Source organism: Erigeron canadensis, chromosome 9, assembly GCF_010389155.1.
Source record: "Erigeron canadensis isolate Cc75 chromosome 9, C_canadensis_v1, whole genome shotgun sequence".
Taxonomy (NCBI): Eukaryota; Viridiplantae; Streptophyta; class Magnoliopsida; order Asterales; family Asteraceae; genus Erigeron; species Erigeron canadensis.
This window is the reverse complement of record NC_057769.1, coordinates 23866174-23884092: the sequence shown is the minus strand read 5'-3', so window position 1 is coordinate 23884092 and position 17919 is coordinate 23866174. Positions and strand designations below refer to the sequence as shown.

The window sequence follows — 17919 nt, the reverse complement described above, 5'->3', positions numbered from 1 at the left end:
GAAATTTGATGAACTAAATGTAACTAGAGTTGGTGATTTAAAAACTAAAAAACTTTATTATAAACTAAGATTGACACAATGGAACAATGATTTAGAATTGGTTGTGACTGGAAATGGTTTGGAGACCATGGAAGACTTCCCAGGCACGCCTTGGATGTTCTCTGCAAGCTTCCTTTTATAGTCAAATTCTCCAACTTCCTTCATTATTGAGGAGACATGATCAAGCCATGCTACAGTTGTGAATAGAGGTCTTCTGTCCAAATAGTTGAGCAATTGTCAGGTGTTGAAGATATGGTGTGATGCAAATTTGACTCTTTAATTCTTTTGCTTTTGCTTTTGTCAAAGGCATTGAATGCATGGTGAATGTATTCATTTCGTGGCTCATCTGACTTAATTACATCTTATATTGGTAAAAGTAAAATTTGCAAGTTGTAGATTTTTCATTCATCTTCACGTGGCCAGCTTATTCGTCAAAAACGGATATCGGATGAAGAAGTTATGATCAAAACAATGCATCAACGTCAATTTGTAATTTTTCAAGCACTTTTTAACCAAAATCCATTGCATCCTGTAAAATCACTCATACACATAATAAGTAACTAAAATACATTAATTTAAATTCAAATGAGTTATATTTATACGTTAAATTGCACAATAACGCTAAATTAAATATGTATAATTTAAGCGTTATCAAGGGGTAACACAAAAAGGTTGTGAGTTCAAAATTACCCTTCCTCACTTGTGAAATTAACGTTATATGGTAGAGATTCGGGAGTGGTTTCATTTGGAATAATAATGGAAGATGATCATAATAAGACCATTAGTTCAACATGTATTCTTCTTCCACCATCTCTAACTTCTTTATCAATCTTGGATTTTGAGGAAGTGGAATCAGTTTCAGAGGTCTTACAACACCTCCCTCACCTTCAACACCTTTATATCGAAAATTGCCCTAAGCTTAGAGATGTCTTGGAAGTAATTGTTTGGGAGTACCTATTGTACAATAACATCATGGTATATGGTATGTCATCTCAATCTCTCTCTCTCTTTTTTTTTTCAAATAAAAGAGGACGGTACCTCCTTGTTCTATTAAGGGATAATGGCATACGAATGTAACCACCTATGACCAAATGGTTATGTAATGTAGTGACCTATTCAGGTGGATAGGTAATGTATGCACCTATGTTTTCTTGGCTATACTATGTAAGGTTCTTTTTATTTGGGTCAATCAATGTAAGAACCTATGTATGTTTTTTGGTTATACTATGTAAAGTCCGTACATATTTTACATAGTATATATAACCAAGAAAACATAAGTGCATACATTACATAGCCACATGAATAGGTCACTACATTACATAACTATTTGGTCATAGGTGGTAACATTTGTATGCCATAAACCCTTCTATTAATTACCAACAAAAAGTATATTTACACGCTAACATGTTCGGGCGTGGACAAGCCCCGTCCCTACTAGTGTTAACGAGAGGAACAACAATACACTTTACAACCAATACCTACATTAGCCTATACTCAATTAACCAAAATTAACAACACCTGATGCCCAACAATACCAACAACAAAGTCACTAGCTCACATCTGATGACTTTGAATACACTATTTCATCTCCCATTTCCTTTTGAACTCTTCATAGGCCCTGCAATTATTAAACTTCAATTTAAGCAATCTAAGCTTAATGATTTCTAAAATCTTGCTGGCAATGAAAGTCTTTGAACAACATTTCATACAGTCTTGGGACATTTGGTCTCAACAAACCATGCATTCAACTAAATCATCCCAAACATTTGGAATACTATGACCATTACTTTTGTCCTTCACCTCTTTCCATATGAACATTAGCCCATTTCACCTTATTCCCATACTCACGAGTATCTATCCATACGTTACTAACAGAAAAAGTAACCTCATTCCCTTTGTTATTTTACCCACACAACTTTATCTTCCATTTGCTCATCAAGTGCTGGAACAACAATCTGGACCAAAATATCAACTCTACTACGCCATTCTCTTGGCCATCTCCAAGTACCATTGTCAATCATTTCAGAAACTGATGCCTTATGACTGAATTGAGCAGCAGTTATCATATTGCCACTAACATAATTGCTTAATGGACTTGCAGCACACCACACGTAGTTCCAGATAGAAGTATTAGCCCCATTCCCCAACTTGCTTACACAATGTTTCCTCAAAAGATCCCTTGTACTTAAAATACCCTTCCAAGTCCAGGAAGATTTCATATTCTTATGTATCGCCCAGATGGATTCACCTTTTAATCTCATATTGTGGATCCACTTTACCCATAAAGAGTCCTTTCTCGCACAAACATTCCACAAATGCTTCGTGAGCAAGACTTCATTCCTTTTACCTAGATCTTTTACTCCTAGACCTCCATACTCCTTTGGTTTGCAAACCTCCTTCCAAGCCACCTTTGCTTTCCCTTTATTTAGTTTCCCCCACACCAGATAAACCCTTTAAGCATTGATTCAATTTTCTTGAGCACAGTTTTGGGGATCAAGAAAACCAAAGTCCAATATAATTGCATTGAGGATAATACAGATGAGATCAATTGCAATCTACCAGCATACGATAAGGATTGGAAGGAGGTTTGCAAACCAAAGGAGTATGGAGGTCTAGGATTAAAAGACCTAGGTAAATGGAATGAAGTCTTGCTCATGAAGCATTTGTGGAATGTTTGTGCGAGAAAAGTATTAAATTGGTTGAAACAATCAAAGTCACCAGTAGTACATTTGTGATTGTTGTTAAAAAACTTCCGAAATTCCTCAACGAGACCACAGTTTAATTGGTGATGGCATTAATACATTTTGCTACATAATTTTTTTTTGAAGGTACTGTGCGTGGATACGATATTACAATGGCGCTTCTGGAAGGAGCGATCATCTTAGTCCCTCGCTTTTTGGAGTTTTCATGAGTGTGGTCACTCTTATTGCTGCTACTTTACGTGGGTTACAAGAATCTATGACCCATTGATCATGTCCTTTTGTGAGATCAGGCTATCAATGCAATTGTTATGTTTTGCTCTTCATATGTTTTTGTTTTTGGTTTGCTGTCCTAATGGTATTGTACAAGAATCTGTTTCTGTGGTTATCTCTGTTATTGTAATTTGGAATGTAATCCTTTTTCAAGTTCCATAGTTTATATATGTTGAAATCAAGTTTCCAGTTTTATGCAAGTGTGATTTTGTACATTTTACAACTGCTGTGGATATTTACCCAAAGTACGGAGTGAATCGCTTTTAACTGTAATGATCGAATATGCAAGTGTGATTGCACAAAACCAGTTTTTTCTTTCACTGTTTTTTGCTGCATCTTTTTGTTTTTTGGGTTTAGCTTTTGCATTGGTTTCTTCTTAGTATTGCTTCATGTGGTCATCTGTATTTTACTCGTTTATTATTATGTACTTATGGTATTATGGTGATGAAATGATGTACTATACTAAATATCAAATAAAACATTCAAATTGAATTTGGTATTGGAGAATTTGTGTATGTTCTTTTGGAATTGGGCATCTGATCGATGTAGAAATAAATTGGCCAGTAAGCAGCAGAGGCAATACTCAAAATTAAAATGGGTGCTTATAGCAAGGTGAATACGTCGAATATCTGCAGGTAACAAACGGAAGTTGCTATTTTTGTTATTATGGCCACTAGCTTGATGAATATTAGATGGAAAAAAATGTACCTCCTAGTTTAGTCGAACTGAACTATTGTTACACTTACATCGTTCAAACTGATTTTACATGATCCCTGTCAAACAAAGCAACAGATGTATAACATTCAAATATGCGATGACAAATAAAGCTTTGTGCAGACTCAAAATTTGATCTTGTTTTGCTTAATCTCCAGGCACCTCACATCATTTAACACATAAAGGTGCGATATATGACTCTGACTCCAACATCTACAGTTTACACAAAAAGTTTCATGAAAGCCCTTTTCCCTTCCCTGTAGTAACATCCAGATAAATGTCATAGAAACAAGGTCTGGTAGGAAGTTCAGGCATCGTGCTCGTGGTCCCCACCAATGGGTAAATGAATCCTGGCCTAAAGTTTGCCCTTACATACCTTAGGGGCAAGGGTGTAGTGACAAACATTGGCAAATTGACATGTTTTTGGCAAGTTTATACCCAATAAGAGCCTGACACGTGTCGTTGCCAATTTATATAGGTGAGTCTCTAATGTAATGACTGATGGGAATTGCAAAGATCAATAGTTCAATACTGTTTAGGAAATACAGAATTGATTTGATAATTGATCGTCATGCTCCTTCCATCCGAAGAGCAGAAGCACAGTCTATTTATATAGGTTCAACCTTGTTGGAAGTTTTTAATGTCAAAACACGTAGAAGTCAGATAGTGTATTATTTGGGTCAAAGCAATAAGTTTTAGGGATTGGGTCATTTAGAAAACGGGCTATTCTTGTTGGGGCCGTAGGTCTGTGTATAAGAATAAAGCCCTGTGTCGTTTAGAAAAGAAACGGTGCCAACGATTGCTAGGTTACAGTTATGGCGGTTTACAAAGAAACCGCAATACACGCTTGTTGAAAGCACCGGTTCAGCGTGTATATATATGTCCATAGGCGTATGTACAAAACTAACCCATATTCAGTGTAAATAATATATAGTTTGGGTTCATTCTCTTTTCTTGTTCTTATAGTTATACTTTGATTCTTGATTATGGATTGTCAATGAATCTGGGACAATAAACCTATGCTATTGAAGATCATCATACGAGATTTGAGTATTACACGACTAGAAGACATTTCAGTTGCCCAGCGTAGACTTTATGACTTCAGTACAGATTGGTTAACTACAAAAATGTGCATCACCGAGACCTTAGCCAACCTAACTAGGATACAGTATGTGAACGACTTTGCTTGTTTTGTTGTGAAGTTATACTACAATTTTAATTCCCTTATTCTACTAACACTGTAATAGAAATATACAAATAAGTTAAACCTCTGCCCACCATCTTCTCAAAAATAAGATATACAAGTGAAAGACCAGAAAACAGAGATAAATATAATTCTCTTATCCATTAAGGTAATACTTATTTGTTGAATACGTGTTTTGTCTTTGCTAATGTTGTGGAGTTTCCTTATTTGATGATCATTAATACAGATTCATGTCATTGGTCTTGCTATTAAGACAGGGTTACTCGGGTTTTATGGGTTAAAACTAGCCTGACCTGTGAATTTTTTGGTTTCACAGATATATGACCCGTGAACCTGCCCATGTATTCATGAAACTTGTCAACTCAATTGAGTACCTTGGAATACCCATTCCAGTGGCGGATTTAGAATTTGGTATTAGAGTATGCACTATTACTAGAAAAATTTTTTGACTTAAAAAGTTTTAAAAAATATGTTTGCGGTTTACATTTTTAGTTTCAGCTTCAACCTGGTTTAAGCTCGATTCCCAACTACAATACTCAATACTTTAGGTGGAATCAATTAAGTAGGAAAAGAAACATAAATATTACTAGAATGTTCAAATTAAAGTTCCCTTCCTCATCTAATACCAATTTGAGGTTTCCACGGATTTTTTTTTTCTTTAGCTGTTACTTCATCTTCAAACTAAAATAAAAATCCATATTTAAAAATGTATGTAGCAGTCTATAAACAGGTCAAACTAATATAGTCTATTATCTTTACAACCTATCAGAATTTATGAGTTAAGATTAGCTTATAGTAGGAGCTATAAATTCAATGGTGAATGAAACCTTAAACAAATATTTAAAAATTACAGTAAAAGAGCTACAAATGCCAGACGTAATCAACAATTGGAGTTCGGATAATTAACTCCTAAAGATTTAATAGTTTGGGCTCAATACGTGTCGGTTACTTCATTAATGAGCTAGGAATTTTCAAGAAGGATATGCACCCTTTGTATTTGTATCCTCTTTTTCTAAAATATGTGAACATTTAACACTAATGCTATTTTTCCCAGGGTGTGCATTTGCATACCCTGATTTGTAAGTACGGACGCCTCTGGTTGTGACAACTCAATAGGATAATATCCATACTTTTCACGGACAGATTCAATCGAGTAGGAAACCTATCAAATAGAAGGCGCCCCAAATGTGAACCCTTCTATATTATCAAGAACTATGTTATCTGGAAAAAAAAAAGTTGGACTCCAAAGATTGTAACTGTCGTTTCAATACCTCCCCAAATGTCATGCCTCCATTTCTGAAGTCCCATGAGCACCATTCCATCTATCCGAAATGACACATTCTTGCTGTTGATCCAACCTAAACATTCATGGAAAAACCTTACAAAGAGGAGCTGTGCCAATTCAAATATCGAGCCAAAAACGAGTAGAAGAGCCTTCACAAATCTTTCTGGAGATGGAACTATTAGGGATACTATTTAATCATTATATAAATTTTGGACAACGCCACAAATTCACCCGCAAATGCTAGACAAACTCGTCTTTAAGTTCACCAGGAAGATTCATCAGAGCAATAATGGAGGTTTTTGATGAAAGTGCATTATGAGAATTAAGGAAACGCCAATACCACTTCAATGAAAGTGCTGTGTTAAACGCCTGCAAGCTCCCAAAACCGAAACCACCATTATCTTTACTAGCTAAAACCTGACTCCATTTTATCCAATGAATCTTTGACCCATCTAGACTGAAGCTTGTGTTATCAAAAACTAAATGTGCATATGTACCTAATTGTTGAAACCATGCATTTACTTTTCTTAAAAATGAGATCACTAGCTCCCCTCATTGTTTACAGTTATTTGATTAACTTTGGAAATTAATGTATACAAAAAGCTATTTGTGTCACAGTTTGCTATACTTATGACAACATAAAAAAAATTTCAATTTTCATTGTTATTGCGACGGTTCTTCAGCTTCAACTAATCATATTTGTTTTTTCGACAGACTAAGCATCATTAACGACTTTCTCATGAAAGCTATACTTTTTAAGATCATTTCGGTCAATCTAATGTTGTGAATCCTCTTTTAGTTAACAATAGTGCTACCCTGCTACGGTGCTATTATCACTGCGTCTGTGTGAACGTAGTTTTTATTTTATTTTTGGCTTCATTGACTGTTTGCTGGTCATTTGTTGCTTATAATGAGTCTCTTAAATTTTTAAATTTTTAATGATTAATGGATTCTGGAAATAAACGATTATACTTACGAACCTCTACATGTGCTCTATAGTAATGATTGAACATGATTGACAGAATCTTTACCAAAAATTTCGTCGGAGAAAAATTGGAGAAGATGTTGCTGCATGTAAAGTCAAGTCAGCGATTCACGTGGACCTTTTTTTGTGACGTGGCACACGCCGTCGATATTTAACGGATGAAAAAATAACTTTCAATGTCGTTTTTCACGGGTTTTGGGTCACTGTACCGTGTTGGACGATGTATGGATGGATGACTATCCCGATATCCCCATTTTGATTGAATTTTAATATATTGTAATCCTTTAATTTTAGAATATTGAAAAGGAAAATACGCTCCTTTACATAAAAAGAAAATTGGTAAATAAGTTACTTTTATATGGATATAACCTTAAACCAAAGTAAGTCAATAATACTAGTAACAATTTAAAAAAAAAACTTAATATTACATTACAAAGTAAGTAATTAATATTCAACAGCTATGATCAATTAATGTGAACGTTTATTTCTATTTTTTGTAAGTTAATACATGAAATTATATTATACTATGATATGGTACTTAGACTATTAGTAATGTATAAACAATGTTCATATACCTAATTTTCTTTTAGCAATTCGAAAACAGATAGTAGAGAAATAAAACATAAAGTCTTGGTCTTCCCTTTTACTTTCATTTCCATCTTCAAACAAACAAACAATCTTGCAAGTTTTTTTTTCCAAAATACTAATTAATGGCTGAAATCATTGCTAGTGCTGTTGTGACTGTGCTCATTGAGAAGCTACTCACAGCTGAATTGATGAATCTTGCACGATCTGAAGGACTCGAAACTCAGCTGAAGAAACTCAAGCAAAACTTTCTCCTGATTGAAGCCGTGCTTGCTGATTCAGCCCAGAAACAGAACCAGAAGCCTGTTGCATTGTGGCTGATCGAGCTCCAGGATCTGGCTTATGACATAGACGATGTGCTTGACGATATGGCTACCGAAGTTCTGAGGCGAAAGTTGAATCATCAAGTGTCACATGATAGCACCCGCGCTAGTTGTAGTAAGTTATCGAAATTTGTCCCAACTTGTTGTACTGATAATTTCAGTCCTCGTAACTTCATGTATGGACGTAAGATTAGATCTAAGTTAGATGAGGTTAACACTAGATTGGATGAGCTTGTTGAGCAGAAAAAGAAGCTAGGTTTGGATTTGAATGTGAAACTTGAAAGATCGAATAAGAATAAATCAGATGTACGATTCCATCAAACTTCATCTGTTAATGAGTCCAAAGTTTTGGGTCGGGAAAACGATAAAGAGGCATTGATTGGGCGGTTGCTTGGGAACGAAGAAGCGAGCAGTAATCAAAAGGTGATCAGCGTTGTGTCGGTTGTTGGTATGGGTGGCCTTGGAAAAACAACTCTCGCCCAACTTTTGTACAACGACAAGAGAGTGAAGGATCACTTTGAACTCATGGCATGGGTTTGTGTTTCCGATGAGTTTGATGTTTTCAATATTAGCAATGCAATTTATCAATCTGTAGGTGGGGGTACACACAGTTCACTACTCTGAATTTGCTTCACGCGTCCCTTAAAGAAAAACTTTCGGCGAAGAGGTTTCTTATTGTGTTGGACGATGTTTGGAACGAAGATCCCAAATCTTGGGATCTTCTTAGAAGTGGTTTTGATGTCGGGGCGCATGGAAGTAAATTTCTGGTAACCACACGGAACAAGAAGGTTGCATCAGTGATGAACTGTTTTCAACCGTATGTGCTGGAGGTTTTATCTGATGAGATAGCCCTGTCTTTATTTGCTCAATCTGCACTCGATGAGCAAAACTTTGACAGACATCCATCACTTAAATCTATTGCTCAAGGGATCGTTAAGAAGTGTGATGGGTTGTCCTTGGCTTTGGTAACCCTCGGGAAGGTCTTGAAACGAAAAGAAAGTGATGATGAATGGGAGGCATTTCTGAATAGCGAAATTTGGAACTTAGATGATGAAAGTGGCATTCTTCCGGCTCTCAAGTTAAGCTACTATGACCTCCCTTCGCATCTAAAGCAAGTGTTTGCATATTGCTCCTTATTTCCAAAGGACTATGAGTTTGAAAGGAAGAAACTAGTCCTATTGTGGATGGCACAAGGGTTTGTGTCCCCAAAAAAGGGCAAAAATCAACCAATTGAGAGTTTGGGTGACAAGTATTTCGAAGAGTTACTCTCAAGGTCCTTTTTTCAGACTTTTGGGAAAGATGGATCACGGTATATAATGCACGACTTGATGAATGACTTGGCCACAAGTGTTGCAGTAGAGTTTTTCTTTAGGTTGGATGAGAATATGGAGTTAAACGATAGGAATGAAGCTTATGAAAAGTTTCGTCACTTTTCATTCATAGGTCAACAACGAGTTGCAGAGCATAAAAAGTTCAAGGAATTACAAAAGCTAGACGTTTGCGAACATTCTTACCCGTGTCCGTTGGTTGGGGGAAATTTAAAACATTGGACGATGTTACTACAGAATTACTTCCCCACTTAAACTTCCTGAGGGTGCTAAGCCTAACGAATGAGTCAATCACAGAGATACCACGTTCCATTGGTAATTTGAAGCATCTAAGGTACCTCAATTTTTCAAATAGCAACATCCAAGGAATACCCGAACAAGTGAGCGAATTATATAATCTACAATGCTTGTTAGTTCCTGGCTGTCCTAAGTTATCTAGCTTGCCAGTGAGTTTTGTAAAGCTAATAAACTTGCGACATCTTGACATGAATTTTACTCCGTTATTGAACAAGTTGCCTTTGGGGATTGGTGGGTTGACGAGTCTACAAACATTATCCAAGGTTATCATCGAAGAAGGTAATGGTTTTAAAATATCTGAGCTTAAGGGACTCTCAGATCTCCAAGGCGGGCTTTCCATCCAGTGCTTGGAGAAAGTGATACAACCAACAGAAGCAAACGATGCAAAGTTACAACAAAAAACAGGTCTTTATGAACTGAATATGAGATGGAGTGATGTTTTCGATGGTTTTCGGGATCCAGCTATTGAATATGAGGTACTTGAAAGGCTAAGGGCTCCCTCGAAGCTGAAAATACTGAGCATTTCATTCTACGGTGGTATGAAATTTCCTGGTTGGGTTGGGAATCCCACATCATCATTTGATCATTTAACAGAGCTTACGTTAACTGGCTGTGAAAACTGCACAGAATTACCAACGCTTGGGCATCTAAGTTCACTTCGGAATTTGTATTTGAGCAACATGAAAGCGGTGCAGACTGTGGGTATTGAGTTACTAGCACATACTAAACCTTTTCATGGCGATGCATTTCCTTCACTTGAATCCTTGGAAGTTGAGGATATGCAATGTCTGGAGAAATGGTCGACCAGTGGTGGTGACGGTGTCGAGACTCCTCGATCATTTCTTAGACTTCGTGAAATTTCAATTAAAAGGTGTCCGAAACTTGATAAGGTATCATTTGGATTGGTACCATCACTTGAGAAATTAACTGTAGAAGGATGTCCTGAAGTAGTGTTGAGAGACTTGGTTGGTGGGTCTTCATCAATCCGTACATTGAAGTTGGATGCAATTAAAGGGCTGACTCAACTGGACAGAGAAATCTTAAAACATTTTGGGGCAGTAGAAGATCTCACCATCTGGAATTGTGATGAATTGAGATACTTGTGGGAATCGGAATCGGAAGATTGCAGGTATCTTGGGAGTTTACAAAAGTTGTATGTATATCACTGTCCAAAGTTGGAATCAATTAATAAGGGAGAGAAAGAGGTGGTTCATGTGGGGAGTAGCATCATTACGGGATCAATTAATTGTGATGCACTGGAGATTTACTGTTGTCCAAATAGTGTTGAGAGTTTGCAGATACAACGTTGTGATTCAATAACATCATTAAGTTTCTCTAATTTCCAATCATCCTCATCCTCTAATTTGAAGTTTCTTACGATTGGAAATTGCAAGAATATAAAGTCAATTTCTCAGGAGCAAAGTCTCACATCTTTGGAAGAGATGGTGATATATAAATGTCCAAACATGGATGATTCATTTCCATCATGTGGCTTGTTATGGCCTCCTAATCTGAAGCGTCTAAGAATAGGGGAATTAAAGAAGCCACTGTCAGAGTGGGGGCTTCAAAATTACCCTTCCTCACTTGTTGAATTAGCCTTACATGGCATAGATTCAGGAGTGGTTTCATTTGGAATAATAATGGAAGAAAAACAAGATCATAATAATAGGACCAGTTCAGCATGTTTTCTTCTTCCACCATCTCTAACTTCTCTAAAAATCTATAATTTTGAGGAAGTGGAATCAGTTTCAGAGGTCTCACAACACCTCCCTCACCTTCAACATCTTTGGATTTGGGGCTGCCCGAAGCTTAGAGATGTGCCACAGACAACTTCATCTTTGAAAGTAATTGTTGATTAACATGAATAGTCATTATTAATTTTATAAAATGGTAGTGCAATGGAATTCTGAAGTAAAGTAGTCCACCAGTTGTTCGATGAAATTCCTCAAAGTGACTAACTTGTATTCAGACTCCCTAAATAATCAGTGTTTCTTGGAACAAGATCATACGACTAGTTCAATATGTTTTTTTCTTCAAATTTCTATCATTACTCGACTAGTGCTCAATTATGTGTTTTTTTCTATATTTATTCTCTTATTCTTATACATAAGTTTACGAAAAACTGTGATGATGTTGCAAAAAATGTTAAATTGGGAGAAATAATCAGTCACCACTAAGTAATACATGTGCGATTGATCTTCAAAATTCTTCAATGAAACCACAATTTAATGGCGATGACAGTGATATATTTTGCTACATACATTTTTAATGAAGGTAGCGTGCTTGGATACAAAGGGGCTTCCTGGAAGAATTGATCATTGTAGTCCCTTGCTTTTTGAAGGTTTCATGGGCGTCGTCGCTCTCAATGCTGCTACTTTAAGTGGGTTAAACAAGAATCTAACATTTCAAGATCACAAGACTACAAAATCTTTGATCATGGCAGCAGACTCCGTGTTCATGTCATTTTGTCGGGTCAGGGTATGTATGCAAATTTTATGTTTCGCTCTTTGTATGTGTTGTAGTTTTTGTTTTTGGTTTGCTGGAAGGTACTGGCTTGTTGTTTGCATTCCCATCTTGCACCTTGTAAGATTGGATGGATGGATGTTCTCATGTCTCCCTATAAATTAGCTGTTACAGTATTACTGAATGTCTTGGTTTAAAGTTTTTGAATAGAAGTCAAGTTAGTGTCCGTTTATATGTGTAACTGTGTTTGGAAATTGTGTGATTTTGTACATTACAGCTAATGCGGATATTTACCTAAAGTAATGATTAAACACATTATATGGTCTGATTGCACAGAACCAGTTTTATCTCATTGTTTGTTTTTTCACACTATAGTATGAACACAAAGGGTCCGAATAATTAACGCAGTTTATGCAAAACATCCTCTTTACACTAGAGGGGTGAATACATTGAATATTCTGTAGGTGACAAAACAGAAGTTGCTATATTTGTTATCATGGTAATTCGGCTGATGTATATTGGAAAGAAAAAAGTATACTTCCTAGTTTGGCAGAATCGAGGGTTTTTACATCCATCAAACAAACTGATTGTACACAATCCCTATCAAACAACGTATGTGTTCAGTAAGCGTGGCACACCCCAAGGGTGGTGCGATACACTTCTGGAACCGAGAATAACAAACCATTTTTAGGTCTATAGGAGCAACGCACCTGCTGCAGTTTTAGTACCAAACATCTACTTCAACTCAAAAAGTTTCCATAACCAAACTATGAAACGCACTCTTATTATTTCTTCCTTAATTGGGTGAAAAAGTCTATTTTACACGTTTTTTAATCGGCATAACTTGGCACAAAACTTGGGTGTACATAGCAACAACAAAAACATTATTTACCAAGATTAGCTTGAATCCTAAGCGATTCAAGCACTCTCCCTGCCCAACATGCATGATCTAATTTACAGTATTCCAAACAACATATGGAGATTAGAGAGGGTAATGCAAGAAATATGTCAGCCATAGTAATGTTAGTAGGTGCAACAACTTTGACGAGTAAATAAATGAAAGGAAATGAAAGCACATTAGGTACAGATAAATACAAGTAATACTCTCGAGGAGACGAGGACTTGCCGTTAAAATAAATAAGAGAACTCATGACGACTTGACCAAATAAAAATTATCCCAGACTTTTGAATTTCACGTCACCAAAAAATAACTTAGGAATAACATTAATTGGTTACAAGAATACTCGAATGAAAATCTCAAAGTTATAATATATTGGAGTGGAATTGGAATAATTTTCCAGCTATGATATTATCAAAACTTGAAATTTTGGTGGATATTTCGGAGATAAGTCAAGTTCAGTAAGAAATTGGATAGATAGAGATTACGGGCTGTTCTTTTGTTTTGTTTCGTGTTGTCAAAGAATTGAAGAATGAAAATAGACGGGTAGATCCTGATTGAATTGATATGTGCTTTATTACAGGTAGTCATTCCCCCGTTCCTTTAGTCTTTTCAACGGTACTTGAATCTTAAGTCGCGGTCATGTCTCGCCCCCCCGATATAGTGACCGGTTCCATGTTTTCCCCTAATTTCATCAGTTCCAGGCACTCCATCTTCATTCCAAAGGCGAGCATATCCATTGAGTGACTGTAACTGCTATCGTTTACGGTCAATAGTTCTTAACCAATTTTAGAGCTTTATAAAGCTTTAAGAGAGAATAGGGAGTAAGGGGGACCTCCGCTTCATTAAAAATAGGACTCGGACCTTCTTTCTTCTCTTGCGGAGCCCTGAAAAAGTAACCGGCGGCAGGTTAGTACAGTTCCCCTGCTTGCGGATTTTTCCCTACGCTGATTCAGGAGCCTTCTTCTTTAGTCTAGGATTCTAAAAAAAAAGGCTGGGCGAGAACAAGAAGGGGTCGTCGTCCCCATCAGTAATGGCGTAGGAGAGTGTGAGTCCACCTAACAAGATGTACAAGAGATCAAGATATAACAAGATATAAGGTTAGACAATAATAATAACAAGTTATATTAAGAAACCCGACTGGCAAGTAAATCGAAACTAGATATGACTAGTTAGAATTACGATCCAGATAATGGATAAGAATAATAAAGTACGATTGCTTGAAACTAAATAAATTACTAAATATAATCAAGTATTATGGCAATGAGTCGAAAAGTATTTTTCAATGTATTTTATTTATTGCTATAAACAAAATACAAGAGTTGTTGCGGAACAAAGATAATCACACTTGTGAAAGTATCTAAACAACCCCAGAAATACAAATGATTTATGCGACAAGGAATTACTCGTAAGAATACTTAGAGTAATATCACACGTTGCAATTGCCAAAGTTCCAAGCCATTTTGCAAGTGTGAGAAGTCTTATATTTATAGGCAAACATGTCTTGATGACATGGCAATATGCCGTACAAATATGGTTGGATGCATTTATGAATTTGTAGGACAAATTCATAACATGTTTGTTTAAGGTAAAGTATGTAAGTTTCTTTGATGTGACTTGACATACTTTATTCCCAACCTTTTGCTAAAACTTTCCCAATCCCAGGTTGAAAGTAATTAACCGGGTAAAGGTAGTTAAAGCTGCAAAAAGACTTTCCTCGTAATCAGTGAAAAAGTGTTGTAAGTACTTTTTCACTGAGCCTCTTCAGATTCAACTTCAGGTAAGATCTTCTCTGAGCTCTGCTTCTGAGATGATCTTCTTCTTCAGTCTTCAGTCTTTGACTTCAGTCTGAACGTCTTTAGTGTAGATAGATTCTGAATCTGAAGTGAAGCTTCAGTGAGCTTTATTCTGAATGACTTCAGAATCCTGAGCAAGCTTTCTTCACTGAACTTCAACTATTTTGAACAAATCATACTTAGTCAATTTTCGACCTAACAGAGAGAGAAATGAAAGTTAAGGTAAAGGTCGGCTTCCTTTCTCGTTCTCCAGTAAATGGATATGGCCAGATCGGTTGCCTTCGTTGTTGTGCTATCTGCGGTCCTTCATGCACACTTACAATATATTTCCTACTACATCGAACTGAAAATGATTCCATTACTTGGTTAAGATCGAAAATCCCTCACAAAGACTAGAAAAAGTCGTAATCTTCTTCTTCTATTACCAAAACCTACTTGAATGTAGATTTTATTGGTAGATCAATAAGTCATATAGCTACAGTGGATTGTAGATAGGAAAGAATCATGAAAATGCCACATGGGATATGGGTAACAAAATTGATAACACATTAACACATGTTTTAGTGATTTTATATGATCATCTAATGCATAACTTATTTTTTTTTAATTAGAAAAAAAAAGGAGGTTTTGTAAAGAAGTAGACCCAACACTTTATGCATGTGAAGCAAATGAAATCAGCTCAATTGATAAATTCTTTTTGTTTTTCTTCAAGGGTTCAGTTCACACTCTTTAGAGTGACAATCGATCTGTGGGTATTTTTTTTAAATACCGATAACGGTTCATTAACCTCTAGCGGGCCGAAGTGTTGTATTTGTTTGTTCCATTGTATTATGGTGAATATTAAAAAAAAAAACATGTTTCGCTTGTGGGTTTAACGATCCAGTATTCAATAATACGGTGCGTCTTTCAATAGGTTCTATATTCTAAGTTGGGCTTACGATAATGGTGGGCCACTCAATCTAGATTGGGCTAGGCTGCTAGCACATGAGCCAAATGATTTGTTATCTTTAATTACAATAGGTGGCATGATTATGAATATAATTACAACAACAAACTAATGTGTTCTTATATTTAGCTTCCATAAAACAATTTATAGATAGAAACGATATTTTGGTTTTGTGTAAAGAAACTTGCTCAGTACCGCCTTTCACGGGTTTTGAGCCTTAATATTTCGACGCTGTATGTGATAGATTAAGATGTAGGTAGACCTTACCTCTACCTAAGTAGAGAGGCTGCTTCCATTTTTTACCAAATGGTAGAAAAGCCCTCCAACCTTTGCATGAGATGGGGATCGAACACATGACTTCAGTCTTTAAAGATCATGATGTTTATCACTGATTTTGTTTTGGTGTATACACGAGAAACATTAAAAATAATGAAAGCAAAAAATATTTTGAATTATGTTATCTCAAAAATGAATGTTAATGTCAACTACATTTAATCTATCATTTGCGTATGAAATAAGTGTTATTATTGTACCTTCCACATATAAAAAGAGTACTTCCAAAATGACTCCGATCATTTTAATCTTAATCTTATAATAATAATAATAATAATAATAATAATAATAATAATAATAATAATAATAATAATAATCTTATTTTAATCTTAATCTTATTATTGTACCTTCCCCACGCGCTCAGGATTTTCTATTCACCATCCCTATTGACGGCTTGGGACAAAGGATGAACCATCGTCAATTCCGTTATGTTATGAGCTATAGGCTTTCAATACCAATGTTTACCGAAGGAAGCATCTGTCCTAGTTGCAATGTGCATCGAATGGATCAATGGGGAGATCATGCGGTCCACTGTCAGAGTAGGGGCTTCAAAATTACCCTTCCTCACTTGTTGAATTAAAGTTATATGGCAAAGATTGAGGAGTGGTTTCATTTGGAATAATAATGGAAGAAAAACAAGATCATAATAATCGGACCAGTTCAGCATGTTTTCTTCTTCCACCATCTCCAACTTCTCTAGAAATCTGTAATTTTGAGGAAGTGGAATCAGTTTCAGAGGTCTTACAACACCTCCCTCACCTTCAACATCTTGGGATTTGGGATTGCCGGAAGCTTAGAGATGTGCCACAGACAACTTCATCTTTGAAAGTAATTGTTTATTAACATCACGGTATGTCATCTCAATCTCTTACATGAATACTCATTATTAATTTTATATAAAATGGTAGTGCAACGGAATTCTGAAGTAAAGTAGTCCACCAGTTGTTCGATGAAATTCCTCAAAGTGACTAACTTGTATTCAGACTCCCTAAATAATCAGTGTTTATTGGAACAAGATCATATGACAAGTTCAACTTGTTTTTACTCGATTAGTGTTTTTTCTATATTTGTTTTCTTATTCTTATACGTAAGTTTGCGGAAAACTGTGATGATGTTGCAAAAATTAATAAATTGGGAGAAATAATCGGTCACTACTAAGTAATATATTTGCGATTGATCTTCGAAAATTTTCAAAATTCTTCATGAAAGCACGATTTACTGGTGATGGCAATAATATAATTTGCTACATACATTTTGAAGGTCTAAATGCTGCTATTTTAAGTGGGTTAAACAAGAATCTAAAATTTCAAGATCACAAGACTACAAATCTTTGATCATGGCAGCATGACTCAGACTCGGTGTTCATGTCATTTTGTTGGGTCAGGGTATGTATGCAAATTTTATGTTTCGCTCATTGTATGTGTTGTAGTTTTTGTTTTTGGTTTGCTAGAAGCTAGGTACTGGCTTGTTGTTCGCATTCCCATCTTGCACCTTGTAAGATTGGATGGATGGATGTTCTCATGTCTCCATATAAATTAGTTGTTACAATATTACTGAATGTCTTGGTTAAAAGTTTTTGAATAGAAGTCAAGTTAGTGTCCGTTTATATGTGTAACTGTGTTTGGAAATAGTAAGGTATCCATCTTTATGCTAATGTGGATATTTACCCAAAGTAATGATTAAACACATTATATTCTCTGATTGCACAACCAGTTTTATCTCATTTTGTTTTTTTCACACTATAGTATGAA

At 35.9% G+C, this 17919-nt stretch overlaps 1 protein-coding gene, 1 long non-coding RNA gene and 1 pseudogene across 2 annotated transcripts; all 3 read left to right on the top strand.

The window, feature by feature from the left end:
- Positions 1–968: 968 nt before the first annotated feature.
- On the top strand, positions 969–3193 carry LOC122582842. The gene is made up of 2 exons (XR_006321252.1): positions 969–1021; positions 2868–3193. It is a non-coding gene; the product is annotated as an uncharacterized LOC122582842 (long non-coding RNA).
- Positions 3194–7909: 4716 nt separating this feature from the next.
- LOC122583374 lies at positions 7910–9690 on the top strand (annotated as a pseudogene).
- A 230-nt stretch (positions 9691–9920) lies between these two features.
- LOC122583373 (probable disease resistance protein RF9) lies at positions 9921–12392 on the top strand. Its single transcript, XM_043755787.1, has 3 exons — positions 9921–11576; positions 12007–12210; positions 12279–12392. The coding sequence occupies exons 1-3, from the start codon at positions 9921–9923 to the stop codon at positions 12390–12392; spliced, it is 1974 nt and encodes a 657-aa protein (XP_043611722.1).
- The last annotated feature ends 5527 nt before the right edge of the window (positions 12393–17919 follow it).

Coding starts and splice junctions, on each gene's coding strand:
- LOC122583373 (XM_043755787.1), top strand. CDS start 9,921: ATGAATTTTACTCCGTTATTGAACAAGTTGCCTTTGGGGATTGGTGGG. Junction 11,577..12,006: donor AGACAACTTCATCTTTGAAA/GTAATTGTTGAT, acceptor TTTTTAATGAAG/GTAGCGTGCTTGGATACAAA. Junction 12,211..12,278: donor TGTCATTTTGTCGGGTCAGG/GTATGTATGCAA, acceptor GTTTGCTGGAAG/GTACTGGCTTGTTGTTTGCA.